We start from the raw sequence: 22,007 nt of genomic DNA on the forward strand, positions 1-22,007 counted from the left end.
GAAGGGAGCACAGGGCACACGACTTGAGAGGCAGAAAGTCTCGGGTTTAAATCCTTAAACACTAGTTAGGAGTCTGACCCTAGGCAAGTCACTTACCCTAAACTTCAGTATCCTCATCTATAAATAAAGCGTTGAATTTGATGCCTTTTAATGACCCTTCCAGTTCTAAACCTACTTACGATCCTAAGAATAATGTGAAATAAGCTTAGAGATGTGGTCTGGAGTGAGATATAATGAGAAGCTGAGGAGCTCATCTTTTATCCTATAGAGGTAAGCAGGAGCTACTATAGGTTCCTGAGCTGGAATGGCATACTAATTAATTCTAACAACAATGAAGGAGTAGAATATACATACAAATACATACATAGAGCACTTTAGAGTTTGCAAAGCACCTGATAAATATTATCTTATTATATCCTGACAATAACCCTGGGAGGCAGATATCATCATCATCATTATTCCCATTTTACAGATGACTAAACTGAGTCACTAAGAGGAAAAGTTACCTGTCCAAGGTCACACAGCTAGTAAATGTCTGAGGACAGATTTGAACCCAGATTTTCCAGACTCCGGGTCTTGTACTCTATCCACTGTGCTATCTAACTGGTTAGGTATGGCCAAATATGTGCTTTAGACAGATAATTTTGGCAGCTGCGTGAAAGGTGCACTGGGGAAAGAAAAGGCAGGAAGTCAGGAATCTAATTAAAAAGCTGCTGTAATAATACAAGCAAGAAGGGGCAGTTAGGTGGCATAGTGGATATAGCCCTGGCCCTGGAGTCAGCCTCAGACACTTACTGGTTGTGTGACCTTGGGCAAGTCACTTAACCCCTACTGCCTCCAAAATAAAAATGAAAAAATAATAATAATCCAAACAAGAGGAGATGAAGGCCAGCATGAGGGTGTTGGCCATGTGAGTGGGAAGAAAGAGAAAGACTCAAAAGATGTTGTAGTGGTAAGATGAACCAAAACTGGAAACAGAATCTTCTCAGACACACTTGGGCCAGGACGAGCAAACGCCCAACCACATGCATCACACTAACATGCACACTTACATGCATCCAACCCCTCCCCCAACACACACATGTATAAGCATGCGTGTACAACATACCCATATGGAGGTGGCATACTGCCAAGGACATGGGATCTGGAGTCAGAAGGCGGGTTTCAAATCCCAGCTCTTCCAGATACAAGCTGTGTGAAGCTGGGCAAGCCACTTTCCCTCTCGGGGCCTCAGTTTCCTCCTCTGTAAAATGACAGGGTTGCACTAGATGCTACTGCACCTTACACAAACAAGGCGACCTCGAAAATGCTTGTTAAATAGAGCTGAATCTCAGCAGTCTCGGAATTCACAAGGGAAGAACAAGGGAAGAAACCTGGGTCCAGAGTTCTGGGTTTGAGTCTGACCCTGCCACTTTGCTGAAATAGAGCATTCCCCTTTTCCTCCCTGGGCTGCAGGTTCCCTAACCATAAATTGAGGGGTTGAAAGAGATAATCTCTAAAGTTCATTTCCAGCTCTAAATTCTATGGAATCATTCCTATGCATAAGCACATATTGCCTTTAGCAGAGAGCTGGATCTGAAGTAAGGAAAACCTAGGTACATACTGGCTATATGACCCTGGATAAGCCCCTTACCTTCTCTTGGCCCCAGTTTCTTCATTTGCCAAATGAGGTGACTGGACTACATGGTCCAAGTCCCTTCTGAGTCTGACATTCTCAGAATGTAAGGATCAACAAAGGACGGAATGATTACCATCGATTACCATACAAATGAGGCTTGCTCTCCATCAACCATAATGATTCACTTATATAACACTATACACATTGCAGAGCCGATGCCAATCTGCTATGTTAGGTTTCCTCACCAGCATATCCTTACACTAGTGAAACTGCAGGCTCAATACACACCAAAAAGCACATATATACACATACATACACACGTATGTTCACTCACAATACACACATGTACATATAGGTACCTTCTCGATATACAAAGGTGTACATGTCACCGACACATGAGAACAAAGTTGGGCAGGGGTATCAGGAGTTCTCTATGTAAGAGATAAAATATAGCCCCTCCCCCCAGAATAATCTAGGTATTTCCATTTCTACATAAATATTTATTAATATCCTGTTTGGGGTGTGAAGATGCCCCAGCAGGGCAGGCTGGTGAGATTGTCACTAAAAGTGAAAAACAAATAAAGAACATGTGATTCCCTTAGGAGACAGCTCCAGGCTGGCTCTGGGCCAGTGAGGGGCTTCAGGCAGCTGCCAAAGGCAGAAGGCTAGACTCTACATTAACCAGCCTTCTGCTTAGGAGGAAGCCAGAGATCCTGTCTGGTGTGCTCTCTATTGAAAAGAGGCATCAAAGAGTCTGGAATAGGAAGAGTCCAGGGCTGGAGTTAGGAGATCTGGGCGAGAAGCCCTCTGGGACTTCACAGGTATCTGGGACAACCGCATTTCCAGATTCCTTCCCAGCTTTGATATTCTGTGATTATAAGAGTCAACAGTGAATGAATAGATTACCATCACAGTGAAGCTCCCTTTCTATATTCATACTGCAGTCTCTAGTGTAGGCCCCCCCGAACCTTCCCTGCTGAGGCTGGGAAATGGGGCTTAGGGTCCCCTTACTATCTGACCCAATAACGGAGACAAATGTGGCACAGGATGGAGAGAGAACCCTAGCCTTGAAGCCAGGATGATTCAGGGTAAAACCCAACCTCTGGCATTTAGTAGCTAGGTGACTTTGAGTAAGTCACTTAGCAGCCAAACAAACCTGCCCAGAGAAAATTGTAGAAAAGATTCTACACCAGGGCGTGGGGGTGGGAGGTGACCTTTAAGACCTCTAGGATTCTATTATTCTAAGGCTTCTGGATCCAATTTTCTAAAGTTCTATGAATCTGTTGTTATTCTGTTGTTTTTCAGCTGTGACCCCATTTGGGGTTTTCTTGGCAAAGATGCTAGAGTGGTTTGCCATTTCCTTTTCCAACTCATTTTACACATGAGGAAACTGAGGCAAACAGGGTTAAATAACTTGTCCAGAGTCACACAAGTGTCTGAGGCCAGATCTGAACTCAGGAAGATGAATCTTCCTGACTCCAGACCCAGCATTCTACTCTTCTATAATTCTAGAGAATTCTATAGTTCAATTTCTATAGTTTTGAGATTCACAGATTTTAGAGATAGTTAGTCTAACACACACACCCCTTTTTGCAGAAGAGGAAACCATAGCTTAGAAGGGTCACCTGGGGAATTGGCAGCAGAGCGAGAACTAGAAACTAGGAGTCCTATAAATGTGTAAGAGCAGTGCTCTTCCCAAGAAAGCTGCCATGTCAGACCCCAACCCCACTAAAAAATAGGGCAGACAGATGGACCAAGGGTAGAAGAGAGCCACCCCACTGCTACCCCAGGATCCCTTGGTCACTCCAGACCATGACTACAGGCTCTGACACCCCTGGGCTTCCAGGCTCTTTCTCTACACAGGGACTTGTTGCCCTAGATTCTGACCTAGTTCTCCAGTAGGGAGAGAATAGTGAAGGCATCCGAAGGAGGTGGTAGCTTTGGAAACACTGCCTGGAACAAACAGGGATTGGTGTTAACCCCCTAGGGTGCCCCACTTTGGGAGAGGGGTGAGACCTGACCTGTTTTCTCTTTGCCAGAGAAAGGAAGGGGAGAAGGGAGGAGGAAGGGAGTGGCAATGGATGGAGACCTTAGCTTCATAGCCTGTGACCCCTGGTCAGGTGGTCACTTGATGTCATTTGACAAATGCCATCCATCTCTGAACCTCAGTACCTTCTTCTGTAAAATGGGCATTTTGAATTCAATTCAGTTCAACACTCACTCATTAAATGCCAGCTATGTATATGGTACTGAGGATAGAGAGTTGGAAAGTCACACAGTTCCTAGACCTAAGGAGGGGACCACTTTATATTCCAATAGGGAAAAAAATGACACATACACAGATAAGTATGATACCAGGTACAGTCATAGACTTAGGAGGCTGGAAGGGACCTCAGAGGTCTAACCCCTTCAGTTTACAGATGAGGAAACGGAGACAGACAGCAGGAGAGTGAATTGTCCAGGGTCACGCAGGTAGGAAATGGCGTCTGACTCCAGAGGCACTCTCCACTGCAACATGCTATGGAATCTGATGAGAGTAAAGTAGAGATCCAGGGAAATCCGAGTAGGAGAGAATCCTTTCACTCAGGAGATCAATAAGGGAAGGATTCATCTAACAACAACAACAATAACGAACATTTACATGGAGTGTTATAGTTTGCAAAACTTTACATGTGTCATCTCATTGGATCCTGACATCAATCCTGGGAGGTAGGTGCTATGACTATGCCATTTTACAGATGCTGAATCTAAGGTTAAGAGAAATTATGTGGCCTGCCCAGGACTGTACAGCCAGTAGGTTTCTGAGGCAGGATTCGAACTCAGTTCTTCCTGACTCCAAGTCTAGTGCTCTGTGTCCTGCACTAACAAGGTACCAGTTCCCGGCCAACAAGTGTAGGGAGTGGCATCTGAACGAAGGCTAGAAGAAAGGTATCCTTAACAGCAGAGAGAAAAGAGAAATCCATCTCAGGCGGGGAGAACAGAGACCCCAGAGGATTAGTGAAAACAATATAGGGCAGAAAGTAACTCACTAGGACTCAGAATGCTGAGGACCTCAAGAAGTCTTCTGAGATGAGCTTGGGAAGGTATGCTGGATGCAGACTGTGAAAAACCTTGAATGCCAGCGTCAGGAGTTAAAGCTTCACTGCGTTAGCAATGGGGAGGCCATTGACAGATTCTGAGAAGGGGAAGAGCCTAATAAGGTCATGGATGGCCCAGCAATGGAGGTCTCGAAGCTCAGATTGGAGAGAGCCCCTGCTGGGGAGATTCCAAGAGGAGAGTCCAAGAGATTCCTGCACTGACTGGTCCTGTCTAGCTCTGAGATTCTCTGATTCTTTGAATTCCTGCCCTAGCTAGCGGGATGATCACAAGACCCGAGGGAGGAAAAGAGCTCTGATAACCACCATAAAGCTCTATAGGAATGTGGGATAGTTCCTATACTGAGGCAACTCTATCACTAGAAGTGTTTGGGCAGATATTATAGGCAGCTAGGTGGCAACAATGGACCCAGTCAGGGAGACCTGCGTTCAAATCCGGCCTCAGACACTTGTTAGCTAGCAAGACCCATACAAAGTCACTATAACCTCTGACTGCCTCAGTTTCCCCAACTGTAAAATGAAGATAATAATAGCATCCATGGGTCACCTTCCAGGGTTGTTGTGAGGATCAACTGGGATATTTGTAAAGCACTCTGTAAAACTTAAAATGATATGCAAATGTTAGTAAGTATCTCTGCTCCCTCTGCCTGATCTAGGAAGCTGTAAGCGGCCCCTGTTCAGAGTTGCCAGAGTCTATGTGTTCTACCCTAAGTGGGGCTTCTAATCTACCTTCTGTTTTCATCTCTAATATCCCATAATGCTATGGCAGGAAGGGATCTCAAGAAGCCAACTCCCCAGCACGTCTCTCAAGGGCCTCCAAAATATGGCTCCACCACCATTCCAACTCTGTTGCTGACTTCTTCGAACCTCAGTTTCCCCATCTGTAAAATAGGGACAACAATCCTCCTGCAAACCTACCCCATAGGACTGTAGTGAGAAAGATGCTTTGTAGATCTCACACTGACAAGGGATGCTGTCATATCACTCCCCACAACCCTTCATGGTCTCTGTTCCTGACCAAATGGATAACTCATTGGATTTCCACTGCGCATCTGGCCCTTTCCACTTCCCAGACCAGGGTAGGTGTTTCCCACACCTGCAATTCGTTACTTTCCCACCACCACACCCAATCTCTGACCAATTACAGGGTCTAGAGCAAGAAGCAACCCTGGGGATCCCCAAGTATAATTCCCATATTTTATAGAGGAAAAAGCCAAGACCCAGAGAGAAGAGGTGATTTATACAAGGTCACCAAGCTAGTAGCAAAGGCAAGATCTGCATTGAGGTTCTCTAGTCTCAAATTTGCTGACTCGCTACCCATCAAGGCCCAGGTTAGGGGCTACTTCTCTTCCACGAAGCCTTCCTTGAAGCCTCCAGCCAGTCTCTACCTCTTCCTATCCTTGAGAGGGTATATTCCTTATCCTGAAATTTCCCTACGAACATGTCACTTCTCCCCCTTAACAACCCAGTCATTTCACAATCATTTATTATGTACTTTCTGTATGCCAGGAGAGGGGATAATCACTGAGGATGCAAACAAACCAAGTTAAAAGACGGTCCCTCGGTCCAATGGGGGGAGAAAACATGCAAGCAACCATGTACAAAGAAAGCAACACACAGGTGTCAGTATGAACAGCAAGAGGAATAGGCTTCTGGCAGAAGGTCAGGACTTGGAGGGAGCCATATTGCTAAAGCATTTTAAAGTCTTCAAATACTTTTCTCACAACATTTCCAGAAGGTGGGCAGCATGCATATAATCATCTCCATTTTACAAGAACGATTTAAAAAACTATTAATTTCTATAGTGTTTTAAAGGTTTTCAAAGAGCTTTACAGATACTATCACAGTTGAGCCTCACAATAACTCTGGGAGATGGGTGCTGTTAGTATATTATTGTATTGCCCCCATTTTATAGATATGGAAACTGAGGCAGACAGAAGTGAAGTGACTTGACCAAGGCCACATAGCCAGTAAATGTCTGAGGCTGGATTTCAACATAGGTCTTCCTGACTCCAAAGTCCAGCGTTCTCTCCATTGAGGCACTAAGACACCATGCAACTAAGGAACCCTGGCATTAGCCCCAACCTGAAATCTTCTGAATTCAAGTATGGTGCCCAGCCTGCCTGCTGCTGGCGTCCACCACTGGGATAGAATTTTCCTGAGGACAAACACCATGAAGTTTTTGGTATCTACCACCCTGAACATAGGGACTGGCACAGAGCAGAAGTTCAGTAAACATCTGTTGAAGGTATTTTTGCTCACATCTTTTCCTCACAGTGTCTGAAAATTTCAGAATTAGAAGGGACTTCACCTTGACCAACCCCTGTCTGAGCAGGAACGCCCACTAAGATCTTCCTATGACCTTGCCTCTGCTTGAATTCCAGCAAAGAGAACCCATGACCTCCTGAGGTGAATCATTCATTCCACATCAAGACAGCTCTCTGATGGGCAGAAAGCTTTTCTTCACATCAAGCCTAAATCGGCTCTCAGTGGCTTAGCCCACTGCTCTCTGGGGCCAGGCTGGGCAGCACTAACTGTCCTCTCTGGGACAACCTGTAAGACTTGAATACAACACCCATGCCCCACCCCAGCCCATCCCCTCTAACCATCCCCAGTGTCTTCATCCAATCCTATGATTCTGCACAGGACTCTATGGCATATATCTAGATGTAGGTTAACTGCATGAGTTTGAGTATTGTAGGGTAGCGGTTACAGAGCACAGAAGATAAGAGCACCAAGCCTGGAGTCAGGAAGACTCATCTTTCTAAGTTGAACTCTGGCCTCAGACACTTACTGTGTGTGACCCGGGGCAAGTCACTTAACCCTGTTTGCCTCAGTTTCCTCATCTGTAAAATGAAGGAAATGGCAAACCACTCCAGTAACTTTGCCAAAATACCCCAAATGGAGTCATTAAGAGTCAGACATGACTAAACAACTAAAAAGTACTCCAAAAATATTAGCTATATCATTACTCTAATCCAGAGGGGAAAATATCTTTCTCTTCAAATGAAAACTTTTTTTAAAAATCCCTAATCCAAGCCCCCATCATAGCATCTAACTTCTTGCTTAGGCAGAAAGTTCTTTAGGCCTAATCTGGGCTCTGGCTGTAGACATGGCCAAAGGCCGCCACCAAAATTTAGCTTTGCGCAAGTCCCTGACGATTAAATAACTGAGACCAGGGGAATTCCTCAAGCAAATGCAATGGAGAAAGTATGGATTCTGGTGCATGCTGGGGGTCGAGGAACATCCCAGATTGACTGAAGTGGAGGGAGAGCATTCAGGGGAAGAATCAGTTAGGTCACAGTGGGAAGGGCCTTGAACACCAGACTGGAGGCAATGAGGTTTTTGAGGAGGGCAAAAACATCACTGCCTTCGTCATAGTCATTCCCATCGTCAGGACAGTCATAATCGCTCACATTTACGCAGGGCTTTAGGGTTTACAATAAGGTGCTTTCCTTGCAGCACTCCTGGAAGAATGGTACAGAATCAAAGAAACCTAAAGGGGTCAGATCAAGACAGAGCTGAAAGGGACCTTGGAGCACAGTGTAAGAAAGCTGGGAGGGACCTTAGAATACAGAATATCAGGGGTGAACTGAGCCTTAGAACAGGGAGTGTCAGGGGTGAACAGAGAATGTCAGAGCTAGGAAAATCTTTGGAGCATAGAATATCAGAGCTGGAAGGACTTGAGAGTCTAGAAAATCAATCAATGAATAAGCAAAATTATTAAGCTCCTCCTACATGTAGACCCTGGAGATAAATACAAAAAATGAAACACTATAATGCCAGACCTGTGAGGGTCCTTAGTACATAGAAAGTCTGGTCTAAAGGGGATCTTTTTGACAGGACCAGACAACGGAAGTGGTCAAGGGTCACATGGCTAGCTATTGGAAAATCGATGTGGGTGGTATTTTGCAGAAAAAGTACCAGAGGCAGCAGAGATCTGGGTTTGAACAGAATTGTGTAGCCATGGACAAATCATTTAGATCACCCTGGTGCAGCCTCAGTTTCCTCATCTGTAAAGCAAAGGAGAGGGACTAAAATGATCTCTGTAGTACCTTCTAGTTCGAAATCTATGAATTTGTTATCTATGACAAGATGCCTTGTCTCCTGATTCCCAGTCCCCAAAATCACCCTCCAGGTGAGAGGTTCTTCTATGAGATTGAGGGGTGGAGATTAAGGAGGAAATCTAATTGCCTCTTGAATAATAACGAAACTATATTGAAAAGTTTATATTTCATAATGAAAAATTAAATTAAAATATAATAATAATAATGAAGCCTACCCAACAACCTTAGTCCCTATATAACTAAGAGATGTTTCCAATGCATGACCCCATTTTTAAAGGGTCAAAGCTTCCACTGGATCTTGCAAACTGTGGAAAAGGGGCTCCACTTCAAGGCCAGCTTTCTCGATTTAGATGGTCCCTGAGGCATCTAAGACTAAGAACAATTTGTCAATCCCTCCTTCTCACTCTTTCCCCATTCATTCATTCAATTACTTCTCTGGCCAAACTTACCACAAGCCACGATCCATATTTCTGAAGATTTTCGGGGGCTAATGAGGAAAGAGAAAGCCTAGGGGGAGTAGAAGGAGTAAGCAGAAAGAGAAGAGTTGGATTTCTTAAAGAAACCTTTTCTTTTTTCTGGCAACGTACAAAACCTTGAGGCTCCCAGAGTCAAAAGGCCTTATAAAATTTTTACTTTGTGGGTTGGCGGCCAAGTTACAAATGCAAATTCATCTTGCAGGCCAGGCCTGGATGATCCCCATCCCACAAAAGGAGACAAGGAACATTACTTCTTCCCAACCCAGAATTCTTCATTTCCCTGCAGAGTCCATGGTTTTAGGAGGTCACCGGGGCTGGTTCCCCCACCACCAGGAAGAATTCCACACTCTCAGAGATAGAAGGGGCCTTAAGGGTCATCTAGCCCAACCTGCACCTCTGTTTCCAGACTTCTTGGACATTACTCTCTTCCTCATATTCTGCAATCCAGGCATACTGGCCTTCTGCTGACTGCTCTGTCCACGTGTCCCTGTCTCCCACCTGTCCCCCATGCCAAGAATGCAATCCCTCCTCACCTCCCTCTCTGAATCCCTGCTTTCCCTCAAGACTCAACTGAAGTGCAACCTTCTACATGAAGCTGCCAGAACCTTCTCTCCACTAACAATCTTGAATTCATATTGTATATATTCTCTCTATATGCTTATATATCTAAGCATACACATACATATGTATAGACTTATAAATATATCTTCACCCTAGAATGGCTTACCTCTCCTATAGCCTGCTCAGCCTGAAATATCCTTCTGGAAGCTCCCACTTCTCCCCCTGACAAGCTCCCTCTGGAGCCTCCATTTTGTGGAAGGGCCCAGGCCAGTCTGCCTTCATTCTAGTCTCAACCCTGCTTCTCCCTTTCTGGCCTTCAAACCATGGACCCCCATCCCCAATGCCTTTACCCTGCAGCCGACCCTTTCAGCTTCCTTTGGTGTGTTGTCTTTTCCCCACTAGAGTGTCAGCTTCTACTAGGGCAGGGGCCTTCTCTCTTTTTGCTTGTATTATATCACCAACACTGTAGTAAGTCCTTAATAAATGTTTGTTTCCTCCATTCCATCCACATACCTATTGTTTTCCCCATCAAAATGGAAGTTCTCTGGGGGCAGGGACTGTCTTTTTATTCCCGGTGCTTGGCACAGTACCTAGCCTTTAACAAGTGTTTGTTAATTGATTAACTGATTGAGGCCTTTCCTGATTCCCCTATTAGTGCCTTCCCCACCAAAATCACCTTGTGTCTACTTTGTATATATCTGCATGAACATGTTGTTTCTGTCTGTAGAATGTAAACTTTTTTTTTTTTGCTTTTTTGGAGGGCAATTGGGGTTATGTAAAGGATGTAAACTTCTTGAGATAAAGGATTGTTTCACTTCTTTTTAACCTTAGCATTACGCACAGGGCCTGGTACACAGCAGGGGCTTACTAAAGGCTTACTGAGTGACCACACCCCTCTCTGATGCAGCACATTTCTATTCATACCCCACCCCCACATGCAGCCCTAGCACCTAGGTTCTCTGGTGGGACTGTGTTCATTTGCACGGGATGATCTGATATTTGGGGAAAGCCCCAGGCACACAAAGCACAGTAGAACTTGCTATGTTCTATGAGACCAAGGTCTTCCACCAATTCATATCAGAAAACATAGCCTTCTAGGGGCCAGGCACTGTGCCAAGCACTCAGGTGTCCCAGTTTCTCTCTGGTCCCAGGCTTTTCTCTCGGCACCACTGGGGCTACCTCTTCTGCTTTATGCTCAGTCTCCTTCTCAAATGTGGGGGTTCCCTGAGGGTAAAGGGTATGTCTCCCCTTAGGCTGATTCAGAAGAAAAGGAAACCCTCTGATTTCTCAGGTCTGGTTTTCTTGGGTCCATAAGCATCTATAAAACACCTGCTATGGGCCAGGCACGGTGGGTGCTAAGCACGTTACAAATGTTATCTTATTTGAGCTCACGACAACCCTGTGAGGAAGATGCTCTCATCATCCCCATTTTACACAGGAGACTGTACCACCTCTAGAATCACACCTCTAGAATGTCACCTCTGGAGACATTCAGGAACTGGGAATAATTCACCTCAGGAAGAGAAGGCTCAGACGAGAACACTTAAGGGCTGTCATGGAAAGGAGGGATTACATCTACTCCTTTGGCCCAAGTGGGCGGAACCAGGAACAATGGGTGGCAGAGACTAGTGTGGCCTTGCCTTTCTAACAATTAGAGCGGTCCCAGAGTGGAAAGGGGTGCCGGGCTGCCCTTCCTCCCAGCTCTGAGCCTTGTGTAGTGGTGGGGATTCCCTCCCAGCACCAGCTGGGCTAGAAGGCCACTGAAGCAGCTTCCAACTCTCAGATTCTGTGTGATCTGCTGTTTCTCTGCTTTAGTGCCCACTTCCTTTCCTGGAGTTTTCTATGCATGGGACCTTCCTTGCCCCAAACAATGTCTTGAATTGGCTCCCCATTGCCTCAGACAAGAGAGGTAGGGAGCCAATCACATGTTCCTGAGTGACACACACACCTCCCTCCCCAGAGGACACCTAGTCCTCTTCAGCATCCCTAGGCGCCCAGATGCCTGGAGCACCACTGATACCTAGAACGGAGAGGTCAGTGGATCAATGAACTGTATCAAGGGACAACTTCCTGAAGGACCTAAATAGACTCCTTCCTCCCATAGATACATGAAGATACCATTCCTACACATATACAAGGCTCAGATTCTATGTATCCTGTCTGACTGTGATCCAAAGATATCCTTACTCTCCTTCTTTTCAAGGCAATAAGGTAGCAAAGTGGATAGAGTGCCTAGTCTGAAGTCATCAGGAAGACTCATCTCTGTGAGGTCAAATCCAGCCTCAGACACTTACTAGCTGTGTGACCCTGGGCAAGTCACTTTATCCTGTTTGCCTCAGTTTCCTCATCTGTAAAATGAGCTGGAGAAGGAAATGGCAAACCACTCCAATGTCTTTACCAAAAAAATCCCAAAAGGGGTCATAAAGAGTCAGACACAACTTAAAAACGGCTGAACTGAACTCTTCCTTGTGTGTTTGCCTGTCTCCAGTTAAGCTAGTGTTCCTTTCAATATTAATAGCTTACACTTTGCAATATGGGCTGTCTGATCCTTTTCCAAGATCCCCTTTAAAATCTAGGAAGATTTTAAGGATGAATGCAGCATGCCTACAATATCAACATCAGCCTTGGGTACACGGAGTCACTAGGGAGGCAGTCACATCAACCCTGACTCACATCCTCCTGGAAGGATAGAGTACCAGGCTCCCTCACCTGGTCATGACCCCCCTCCCATAGCTTATAAGAGGCTAATGCTAAGTGTCACACCTGATACCTTTCCTGCTGCCTGGGAGGAAGGCTTGGAGGTGAGGCCCTGCCCGAGGGCAGAGCAGAGTCTATCCTTTCCTGGGCATCTTTTAAGGGAGAAGGAAAGAGGCCAAAAGGATGAAGAAAGAAGAGACGTCTCTGAGGGGACATGCCAGCTGCCTTTGATTATTTGCAAAGCTGTCATGTGGAAGATCAGGGTCACAAAGAGTCGGACATGACTGAACAACATGTGTGAGAGAGATCAGACTTGTTCAAACTGGCCCCAGAGACCAGAACCAGGAGCAGTGGGAGTAAGCTGTCATGAGGCCTGATAGAAGGAAACACATCCCAACTGTCCAAAAGCAGACTGGCTGCCTTAGGGGGTAGCGGGATCTCTTCCTTCCCCAGTCTTCAAGGAAAGAACAGCTGAGTGACCACTTGCCAGGCAGGCTATAGAAGGGGTTTGTTTGTTTTTGTTTTTTTAATGTGGCCAATGTGGGAATTTGCTTTGCTCAACTATGAGAACTTGTTCCAAGGGCTTTGTTTTTCTTTGTCGCCACCCCACTGCCAATCTGGGGAAAGGGGAAATTAGGAGAAAAATATTTTTGGTTAACAGGAAAAAAAATTAACTTAATTTCTTTTTTTTTAAAGAGGGAATTGATCCTAGCTCTAGAGACCCCAGAGGCCTTCCACGTATTCTATCTACCCTTCCCTCCCTGAGGCCTAGATCCTACACAGCCTGCCTACACAGTCCAGCCGTATCCTGGTCATGCTAGGCTCCTTTCTCATGCCCTTTGAGGGTCTCCAGTAGAGCCACACAACCTCCCAAGTAAGTACTTGGCCCTCCCTCATTTCAGAGCTGAAGAGGCTAAGAACCGTGAAGACCAAGGTCTCATTCACTTTGGCCCCATGGACCCTCTGAACAGCTACTCTCCCAAGGCCCCACCAGATCTGAGGATCTAGGGTGATGCTCAGAGTTCCCACCAGATCTGAGGATCTAGGGTGATGCTCAGAGTTCCCAAGATGATGATGCTTGGACACCATGGCTCAGACTCAACGATCCAGATTCTTCTAAGAAGCTCAATCTCAGTCCCTAAAATGTTGGTAAAGGGAGTTTGTAAAAAGAGACCCAGGACCACATCCTGCACCAGGCTCATCTCTGTGGCTTTCCAGTCCCCATTCCAGGCAGCTCCTGTTAAATGCATCCTCTGCTAAAACTGGCCCTGCTGAGCTGCTATAATCCAGCACTGATCCACAAAGTGCTTTGTTATCCTTTTTATGAGTACTCCTGATTAGAGGTAGGGTGGGGTGAGGTGTAAGATATCAAAGGATCATAGATTTAGAACCATAAAGGGCCTTCGTGGCCATCTCATCCAAACCCCTCCTTTTATAGACGAGGATACTGAGGCCAAGACAAGTTAAGTAGCTTGTCACTAGATAGGGTCTGAGGCAGGATTTGAACTCAGATATGGAATTCAGTACTCTGTTCCACCTAGCTGCCATGGTATATGCCAGGGCTTGGGAGGAGCCAATGACCCTGTGACATACAGCAAGACAACCTCTAGAAAGGAGTTCTTAAGCTTTTTTTTATCACAGGCCCTTTTGTCAGTTTGATGAAATCTATGTACCCCTTCTCAGAATCTTATTTTAAAATACATAAAATAAAATACATAGGATTATTAGTTGTTGAGTCGATTAGTTGTGACCAACTTTTCTTGACCCCATTTGGGATTTTCACTGGAGTGGTTTGCCATTTCCTCCTCCAGTTCATTTTACAGGGGAGAAAACTGATAACAACAAGGGTGAAGTGATTTGCCCAGGGTCACACAGTTAGTAAATGTCTGGGGCTAGATTTGAATTCAGGTCTTCTTGACTCCAGGCCAGATTCTCTATTCACTGTGCCAGTTAGCTGAACATGGGATTATATTACATGAGATTATAAAGGAAACCAATTATACTGAAACCCAGTAACCAGAATGCTGCCTTTTTTTTTTTTTAAAGTTCACAGGATAGGAACCCATTCTCAGAGCCTGAATTTTCCATTTGAGGCTAAGATCCAAGTTGACCCTTGGAAGCAGAAAGAACATGATTTCCCCAAAGCCCTGGGCTATGTTTGCTACACAGGCATGAAGAAGTTCTGAGCTGCATTTTCTGTCCATCTTTTAAAGCCCAAATCAAGTGCCCCGCCCCCCCGGGAGATTTCATCAGGCCCTCCAGCTTGGTCATGACCTTCCCTGCCTACCTCCACTATCTCATATGTCATATTTCATATGTTATGTATCTCATCCTTCCTATAATAATAAAACATTCCCAGCTTTTTAAAGCACTTTAAACATACAATCTTCGTTTGACCTTCACAATAACCTTGTGAGATAGTCCCATTCTACAAATGGCAGAACAGATGCAGGTTTGTAAATGACTTGTCCAAGGACACAGAGATTTGAACTCACATCTCTATCTACTATGCCATAATGTCCCCACTAGATGATGAGTTCCCTATCTTCCTCCCAACTTCTCCCTAAATGATTGCTTAGTTGAAATAAAATTTAACCAGTTGAAGGGATGCTTAGCTCTACATCTCCAGCAGCAAGCTCTCCCTACCCTAGCTCCAGTTCTGCTGTGGCAACTATCAGACACATTTCACCTAGGCATCCTACCCAAACCTCAAACTCACAAGCCCAAAACCAAATTCATCTTCTCTTCTAAACCGAATTCATCTTCTCCATCTTTTCCTCCAAACCGAATTCATCTTCTCCTCCAAACTGGTCCCCCCTCCCCCCCAGCTTCCCTATCTCTGCTGATGGCTCCAGCATCTTCTTAATTCCCAGGGCCTGAACCTCAGAGTCAGCTTTGACTTTTCCCTTGGCCTCATCCCCCATATCTCAGCCAAGGTCTATTGATTCTATCTTTTAAAGAATGTTCCCATCTAGACTCCACTCACAATGTCCACACTAGCAGAACTTTATTCTCTCCCACCAGGACTCTGCTAACTTGACAATCTCCTCCTTCCCTAATCTAGCTGCCGAGAGTCATCCTTGGTCAAATTTTGAAGTAGACTGACAGAGAGACAAAAGACCTAAACTAGCAAGCAGGTATCCCCAACCCTAGGCCCCAATCTGCCATGACCTAGGAGCATCCTTTCCCATTTACAGCCCTCAATTTTCTTTTCTGTAAAATAGAAGAGTCAGAGTAGGTTAGGAGCTCTTCACTTTGGGGTCTATAAATTCATTTTTGCTTACATTTTTAATATAGTCTGATAAAAGTATTTCAACACAATTATTTTCCTTTGTAATCCCACATATTTTATTTAGTACATTTAAAAATGTTATTCTGAGAGAGGATCCACAGGGCTCCCCAGACTGGCAGAGAAAGGTTAAGAATCCCTAGCCTGTATAATCTCTAAGGTCCCTTATAAATCAAAGGGGCTATCAGGCTTGAAAGCTCTTTTTGCAAAGGGGAATCACAAAATGACCTTTAGATGGTGCTTCTATAGTTTACAAAGGACCTCACATTTTTTGGTCCTAACAGCAACAATATGAGGGCGGTAGTTGCCTGTGAGTAAGGAGTCTGGAGATCAGAGAGTGTGTCAGACAGTAATAATATCCTATATCTCTATAGCCCTTTCAGGTTTTACAAAGTGCTTTTCCCACAATAAACCTGTGAAGGAGGCAGTACCAGGAGGATTATTATCCTCATTTCGGAGAAGAACAAATTGAAATGCAGAAAGTTCAGCTTGCTCGGCTGAGAGAACCAACATTCACACTCTGGCCTCTGGGCTCCAAGGTCAGGGCGCTTAGCACAGAACATATTGACCAGGTGATCGGTGGCACTTTCCAAACAAAGCATGGCAGAGTATACAAGAGTGGAAAGAGAATCCAACTTGAAGTCTGATGGTATGGGTTCAAATCCTGCCTCTGGTTACCTGTGTAACCTGGGCCCAGTGAAGTAAGCTCACTTCTCTAGGCCTCCCCATTTCTAGCATCTCACAGATGCAGGAGCTGGACTCAAGTCCCCATCCCTCTCTAAATACAGGATTTTATGATTTCCAGAGAAAACAGAGATGAAGAGAAGCTTTGCATCCGACCCTGGAGGGAAAGCAGTTCTATCACCTGAAACACAGCCAGAAGGAAAACAAGCAGCAGGTCTCCTTCAAGTGAGGCCGTCCCCCCAGGGAGCTGCAGGGTAGAGTCTAAGGGAGGGATATAGGGGGATTCCCAGGGGGTCCTTACCCAGACAGGGAAAGAAGCAGCTGGAGTCTGAACCCTTTGCTGCTCAGCCCCATATCTTGGCCTGCTAGAGACAGCCTCAGGCAGCCTAGGAGATGAAGCCCCAGCCTTAGCAGAGGCATAAACAAACAACCAAGATTAATACTCAAGGGTCATTTGATTGAAAAGACTCAATTTTTTTTTAAGATCAGTTCTTCTTGCTCTCAGTGGCAAAGAAATCAGGTGCTAGCAGGTCTGCCTTATCATCCTCTTCCGGGCAAAGTTACTGAGCCCTGTGATTAATCCCTCCAGGCAAGAGTCAGGGCCTGACACCTTAGGGCTGGAAATCACGTCCAGTGAGGATGGCTCCTGGGGAATGGGGCTGTCTAGGCTGATGGACAGCATGATATAGTGGGAAGAATACACTAACTGAGAACCAGGGGAACTGAGTATGAATCACAGCTCTTCTATTTACTGTGTGACAGACGCTGTATAAGCCATCACCCCCTCTAAGAACTTTAGTGTCCTCACTATAAGATGATGATCTCCAAGGGCCTTTCAAGAACTAGGCCCTATGGTCCTAAAGTTTTAATGGAGAACACGATGACTTCCTTCAAATATCTGAAGGGATACCAGAGGGCAGAGAGAGCAGATTTGTTCCATGTGGTTCCAAAGGGCAGCTGGTGGAAAGAGTGGATTCAAATATCTGAGTCCAGATCTCACATCTGACATTTTATACCTATGAGACCTTGGGGCAAATCATTCAACCTTCCTGAACCTCAATTACCTTATCTGTAAAATGATGGCACTGGGACTAAATAGTCATTCAAGTTCTTCCTAGCTCTAGAGCTGTGATTTCTGAACCTCAGTTTCCTCACTTGTAAAATAAAGGGAAAGCCATCTTCTAGCTCTGACATAACACAATTACATATCAATGGGGGGGGGGGGTGCTTACTCTTTGGAAAACTTCCTATCAGTCAGAGCAACTCCAAGGAAATGAGCATCTAGGTAGGCAGCTGGACAGCTCCCTTCACCTTATCAAGCCAAGAATTGCCCAGCTGAGTAAGGAATCCTAGATTCACAGCTGGAAGAAAAACCATGCCCTCTGCATACCTTTTACAACTAAGAAAACCGAGGACTAGAAATGGAAGTCAATTGCCCCAAATTACACAAACAGTAGTAAATGACAAGAGACTGAATTTGAATCCAGATCCCCTGATTCCAAAAGCAGTAACCTTTTTTCTATTTCACACAGTCTCTCAGAGAGATGTATAACTAGTAAAGGAGGTGAATGGGTCACCTAGCCAGAGCAAGGGATGATTGAAGGGCAGCCCTCTCTCCCACTGGCATCCACGGAAATCCATGCAATGGTAAGAGATGAAGACAATAACCCTTAAAATATTGATGGGAAGAATATTCATGGGAAAATGAAGACAAAAATCACCCTGGATAAGGAGGGACGGTTGGGCTGTGGTCTGTAGGTTTGGAGCAGGGGGTCTACATCAAAGGGATCATAGACCCTTCAAGACATAAAATATCTCCCTCAATCCCCACAGCAGTGCCTTCCACAAAGTAGGCACTGGATACAGGAGAGCTGAATTGAATTGAATTGAATTCTTCCCTAAGGACAGAATGAGATAATGGCTGGGAAAGAGCTGGGAGAGAGGTAAATGGGGTGGTTCTCAGAAAGAAATGCATTTCCATTACTTCCAAGAACACACAGACACTCAGCCTTGGCTAACAAGAGGCTGGCAAGTGGCCTTCCTGCCTCATCAGCTTTATGGAACAGAGAAGGATCATTGGCAATTAGCACATCCTTCTTACCCAAACTGTACTCTTAAAGGGCTTGAAAACAATCGTCTCCCCCTGACATCCTGGCACCCCACCTGAGCCTCTGCTCCTTCCTGGATCTCTGTTTCCTGAAGGGGACCGGATGAAGAAGAGCCTCAAGATCATGCCCTGGATAGGCATGGAACCATGATTTCTTTGGTTTAGAGGAATTTCCAATGAGAAATCTCCCTGTACTAATACAGGGAGGCACTTTCTCTTCAATTCAAAGTCTTAGAGAGTTGCCTAGAGGCTAAATGATTTGCCCAGGGTCACAGAACCAATATGTATTAGATGCAAAAGTTGAACCTAGGTTTTCCTGGGTGCAAGCAAGGCCAGCTCTCTCTCCACATGCCAGGCACCTCCACATCTCTATTCACACCATGGAAGGATCAGCTAAAAGAACTAGAGAAGGGTTAGCCTGGAAAAAAAAAAAAGAAAACTGGGGTAGGGGAAGGAATGTAGATGATACCTGTCAAATGAAAGTTACCTTGGATCATATTTACTTTGCTTGGCAACTGAGGGAAGAATGAGGAACAATTGATGAACAGCGGGAAAATGGCCATTGGACTCAAGGTAAGGAAATTAGCAATTAGATATGTCCCAAGGCAGAACGGGCTGCCCCAGTTGCACAAGTCACAGAATTACAGACTCTCTGAGTCAGAAGGAACCCTCAGGGACCATCTTGTCCAGCTGAGTGGAGCCAATGGACTTCCCATCCCTGGAGGTCTTCAAGCAAAGGCAGGAATACCACTTGCCTTGTGTGTTTTAGCAGGAACTCTTGTGAACAATAACTTACACTTATATAAACACTATAAGGTTTACAAAGCACTTTTATCACTACAACCCCATGAGTTAGGCAGGAAACATATTTTGATTTCCATTTTACAGATGAGGAAATTGGGGTTTTGAGAGACTGTGTATCTGAGGCAACATTTCCAATCCAAGTCATGTTGGAATCAAGGAACCTGAGCTCAGATTTCATTTCTCAGAATTACTTAATCTGTCCCAGGTTCAGTTTCCCCCCCGCCGCCCTGTCAAATGAAGATATTAACTCTCTCACTTCTTACCTTTCCAGGTCACAGGGAAAAAAGGGTTTGGTAGAAACCTCCAAGAACCATAAAGATAGAAGTTATTGCTATTCATTATTATTCTTGCACACAGACACATATTCATAGACATACCCAGATACATACAGGCACAGACACACCCACAGACACATATTCCCATTACACAGACACATGATGTTGACAGACACTGCCCCAGACAGACACACAGACTTACATGGTCACAAACATACACACACGTGCCCACACTCTCGTAGTCACCCCCAGATACAATGACAGCACTGTCCCATGGTGCTCATTTGCACACACACACACACACACACACACACACACACACACACACTCCTACAAATCTCTAAACCAAAACACTCTGATCAAATGATCATTTGGCAGACAACAATCAGCTTTCTCTCATCTCTGCTCCCCTCTTCACCTCTTTCTTAGCCTCAAGCATCTTCCCAAACCCTGCCCTCCCATCCCATCAACATACATAAAGATGCACCCTCAAATACTCTAACCTTGCTCCTCAATCAATTCAGTTCCCATGATCTTCTCTATGCTGCCTCAGCTATACACAAAAATGGTCAGTCCTACCTCAAACTCCACAAGGGTTCCATTTCCCATGATCAAGAACTCTAAAGTTCCTTTATCTGGATATAACCTCCTATTATTCCATCTCTTCCTATGGAGATGGACGCTCCACGCTACCCTCTAAACTTATTCTTAGTCTTCTACCCTCCATCCCTCAGTTCTTTCCCAGGCCATCACCTTCATAGTAGCTATACTCTCATATCTTCCCAATCTCTGCCTCCTATCAATTAAATTCTTCTCTGTCCTCTACCCTCAAATCCCTTGTCCCTTTATCCTATTGCTGCCTCCACCTTGTCAAATTGTCAACCCTTTCTGCCACTTCCACCCCTACTCTCATACTACTAATTGGAACAAGAAAAAGTCACACAACCAGGATGACTAAGGCCACTACAAATCTGTGTTATCTAATCTCAACTGGGCTCACACTACAGCAAGGCAATACTTCCGTGCCTCTCTAATTGTGCCCTATCGCTTTACCAAAGAATTGTTCCAAACCTTCCTTTATAGAGAAAAGGGGATTTCTTCTTCTCTCCTCTTTATCTCACAAAGTCTTGACATTATCCTGCATAATTTCCTCCAATCCCCCACAGTGCATGAGACACAGTCAGCCTTGATAAATGCTTATCAAGAAGACACAACTCTTCTCCTCTTCAAGGTCAACTCCTCCATGTGACCCTTCATCCCATCCCACTCTGCCATTTTTTTTCTGGAAGATTGCTTCCCCCCTCTCTCTAATCTTTGACCTCTTCCTCTCCATGATTCCTTTCCTTCTGCCTATAAATACACCCAGGTCTCCCCCATCCTCAAAAATTCCACAACCCCTGCTAGCTACTGCACTATACATCCCCTCCCTTTTTCTCACCCAAACCCCTTGAAAAAGCTATCTATACATATTGCCCCTACTTTTTCTTCTTTCACTCTCTTCTAAGTACACTGCAATCTGGATTCCAACCTCATCACTCAACTAAAACTGCTTTTTTCATAGTTTCTAAGAATCTTTCATTGCCAAATCTAACTCCTCTTCTCAAGTCCCACCCTTCTTTACTTTTCTTTGACACTCCTGACCTCCCTCTACCCCCTCCTGGATTCTCTCTTCTCTTAGCTTTCATGGCACTCCTCTCTCCGGGCTCTCCTCCTACCTGTCTAAAGGTTCCTTCTCGGTCTCCTTTACTGGATCATCGGCCATTGAAGGTCTTCTAACTGTGGATGTAGCTCAAAGCTCTGTCCTGGGCCCTCTTCTCTTTTCTCCCTGCACTCTCTTAGTGACCTCAGAATTTCCCAGGGGTTCAATTATCATCTCCAAGCATATTAGTCCAAGATCTATGTATGCCTCTAGCCCCAGTCTAAATCTTAAGCTCCAGCCCTACATTACCAGCTGTGCATTAGACATCTTAAATGGGATGGCCAGGAAGCATTTCAAACTCCAATTCCAAAACAGAGCTCACTGTCTTTTCCCCAAACCTACCCCCCTCTCAAACATCCCTGCTACTGTCCAGAGCACAAACACCCTCCCTGTCACCGGGCTAAACCTCAATGGCCTCCTTGATTCACTGCTCTCCCTCCTGAAGTCTTTCCTGATTCTCTGCCAGCTAATGGTGTTATTTCTAAATATTCCTGGTATTTATTTTTTATGTATTTTGTATATACTCATGTGTATATATTGTTCTTTTTCCCCATTCACTTTTGTCTTTGTACCTCCTGCACTAAGCACGGTGCCTGATACACAGTCAGCCTTGATAAATGCTTATTGATTGATTA

The 22,007-nt window shown here is 45.0% G+C and overlaps 1 protein-coding gene across 1 annotated transcript in view; it reads right to left on the reverse strand.

Moving 5' to 3' along the window:
• Positions 1-9,634, reverse strand: part of ARRB1 (arrestin beta 1) — a 54,821-nt gene extending 45,187 nt beyond the window's left edge. The window contains exons 1-2 of the mRNA XM_069070769.1: positions 9,566-9,634; positions 9,230-9,287 (exon numbers count right to left, since the gene is read on the reverse strand). Coding sequence (XP_068926870.1) covers positions 9,230-9,287; positions 9,566-9,634 — 127 coding nt within the window. The remainder of the gene's footprint in view (positions 1-9,229; positions 9,288-9,565) is intronic.
• Between the last annotated feature and the right edge of the window lie 12,373 nt (positions 9,635-22,007).

The sequence above is a fragment of the Petaurus breviceps genome, unplaced genomic scaffold (genome assembly GCF_028583685.1).
Source record: "Petaurus breviceps papuanus isolate PSGF00001 unplaced genomic scaffold, PetGlider_PUasm1.0 90823, whole genome shotgun sequence".
NCBI classification, from domain to species: Eukaryota; Metazoa; Chordata; class Mammalia; order Diprotodontia; family Petauridae; genus Petaurus; species Petaurus breviceps.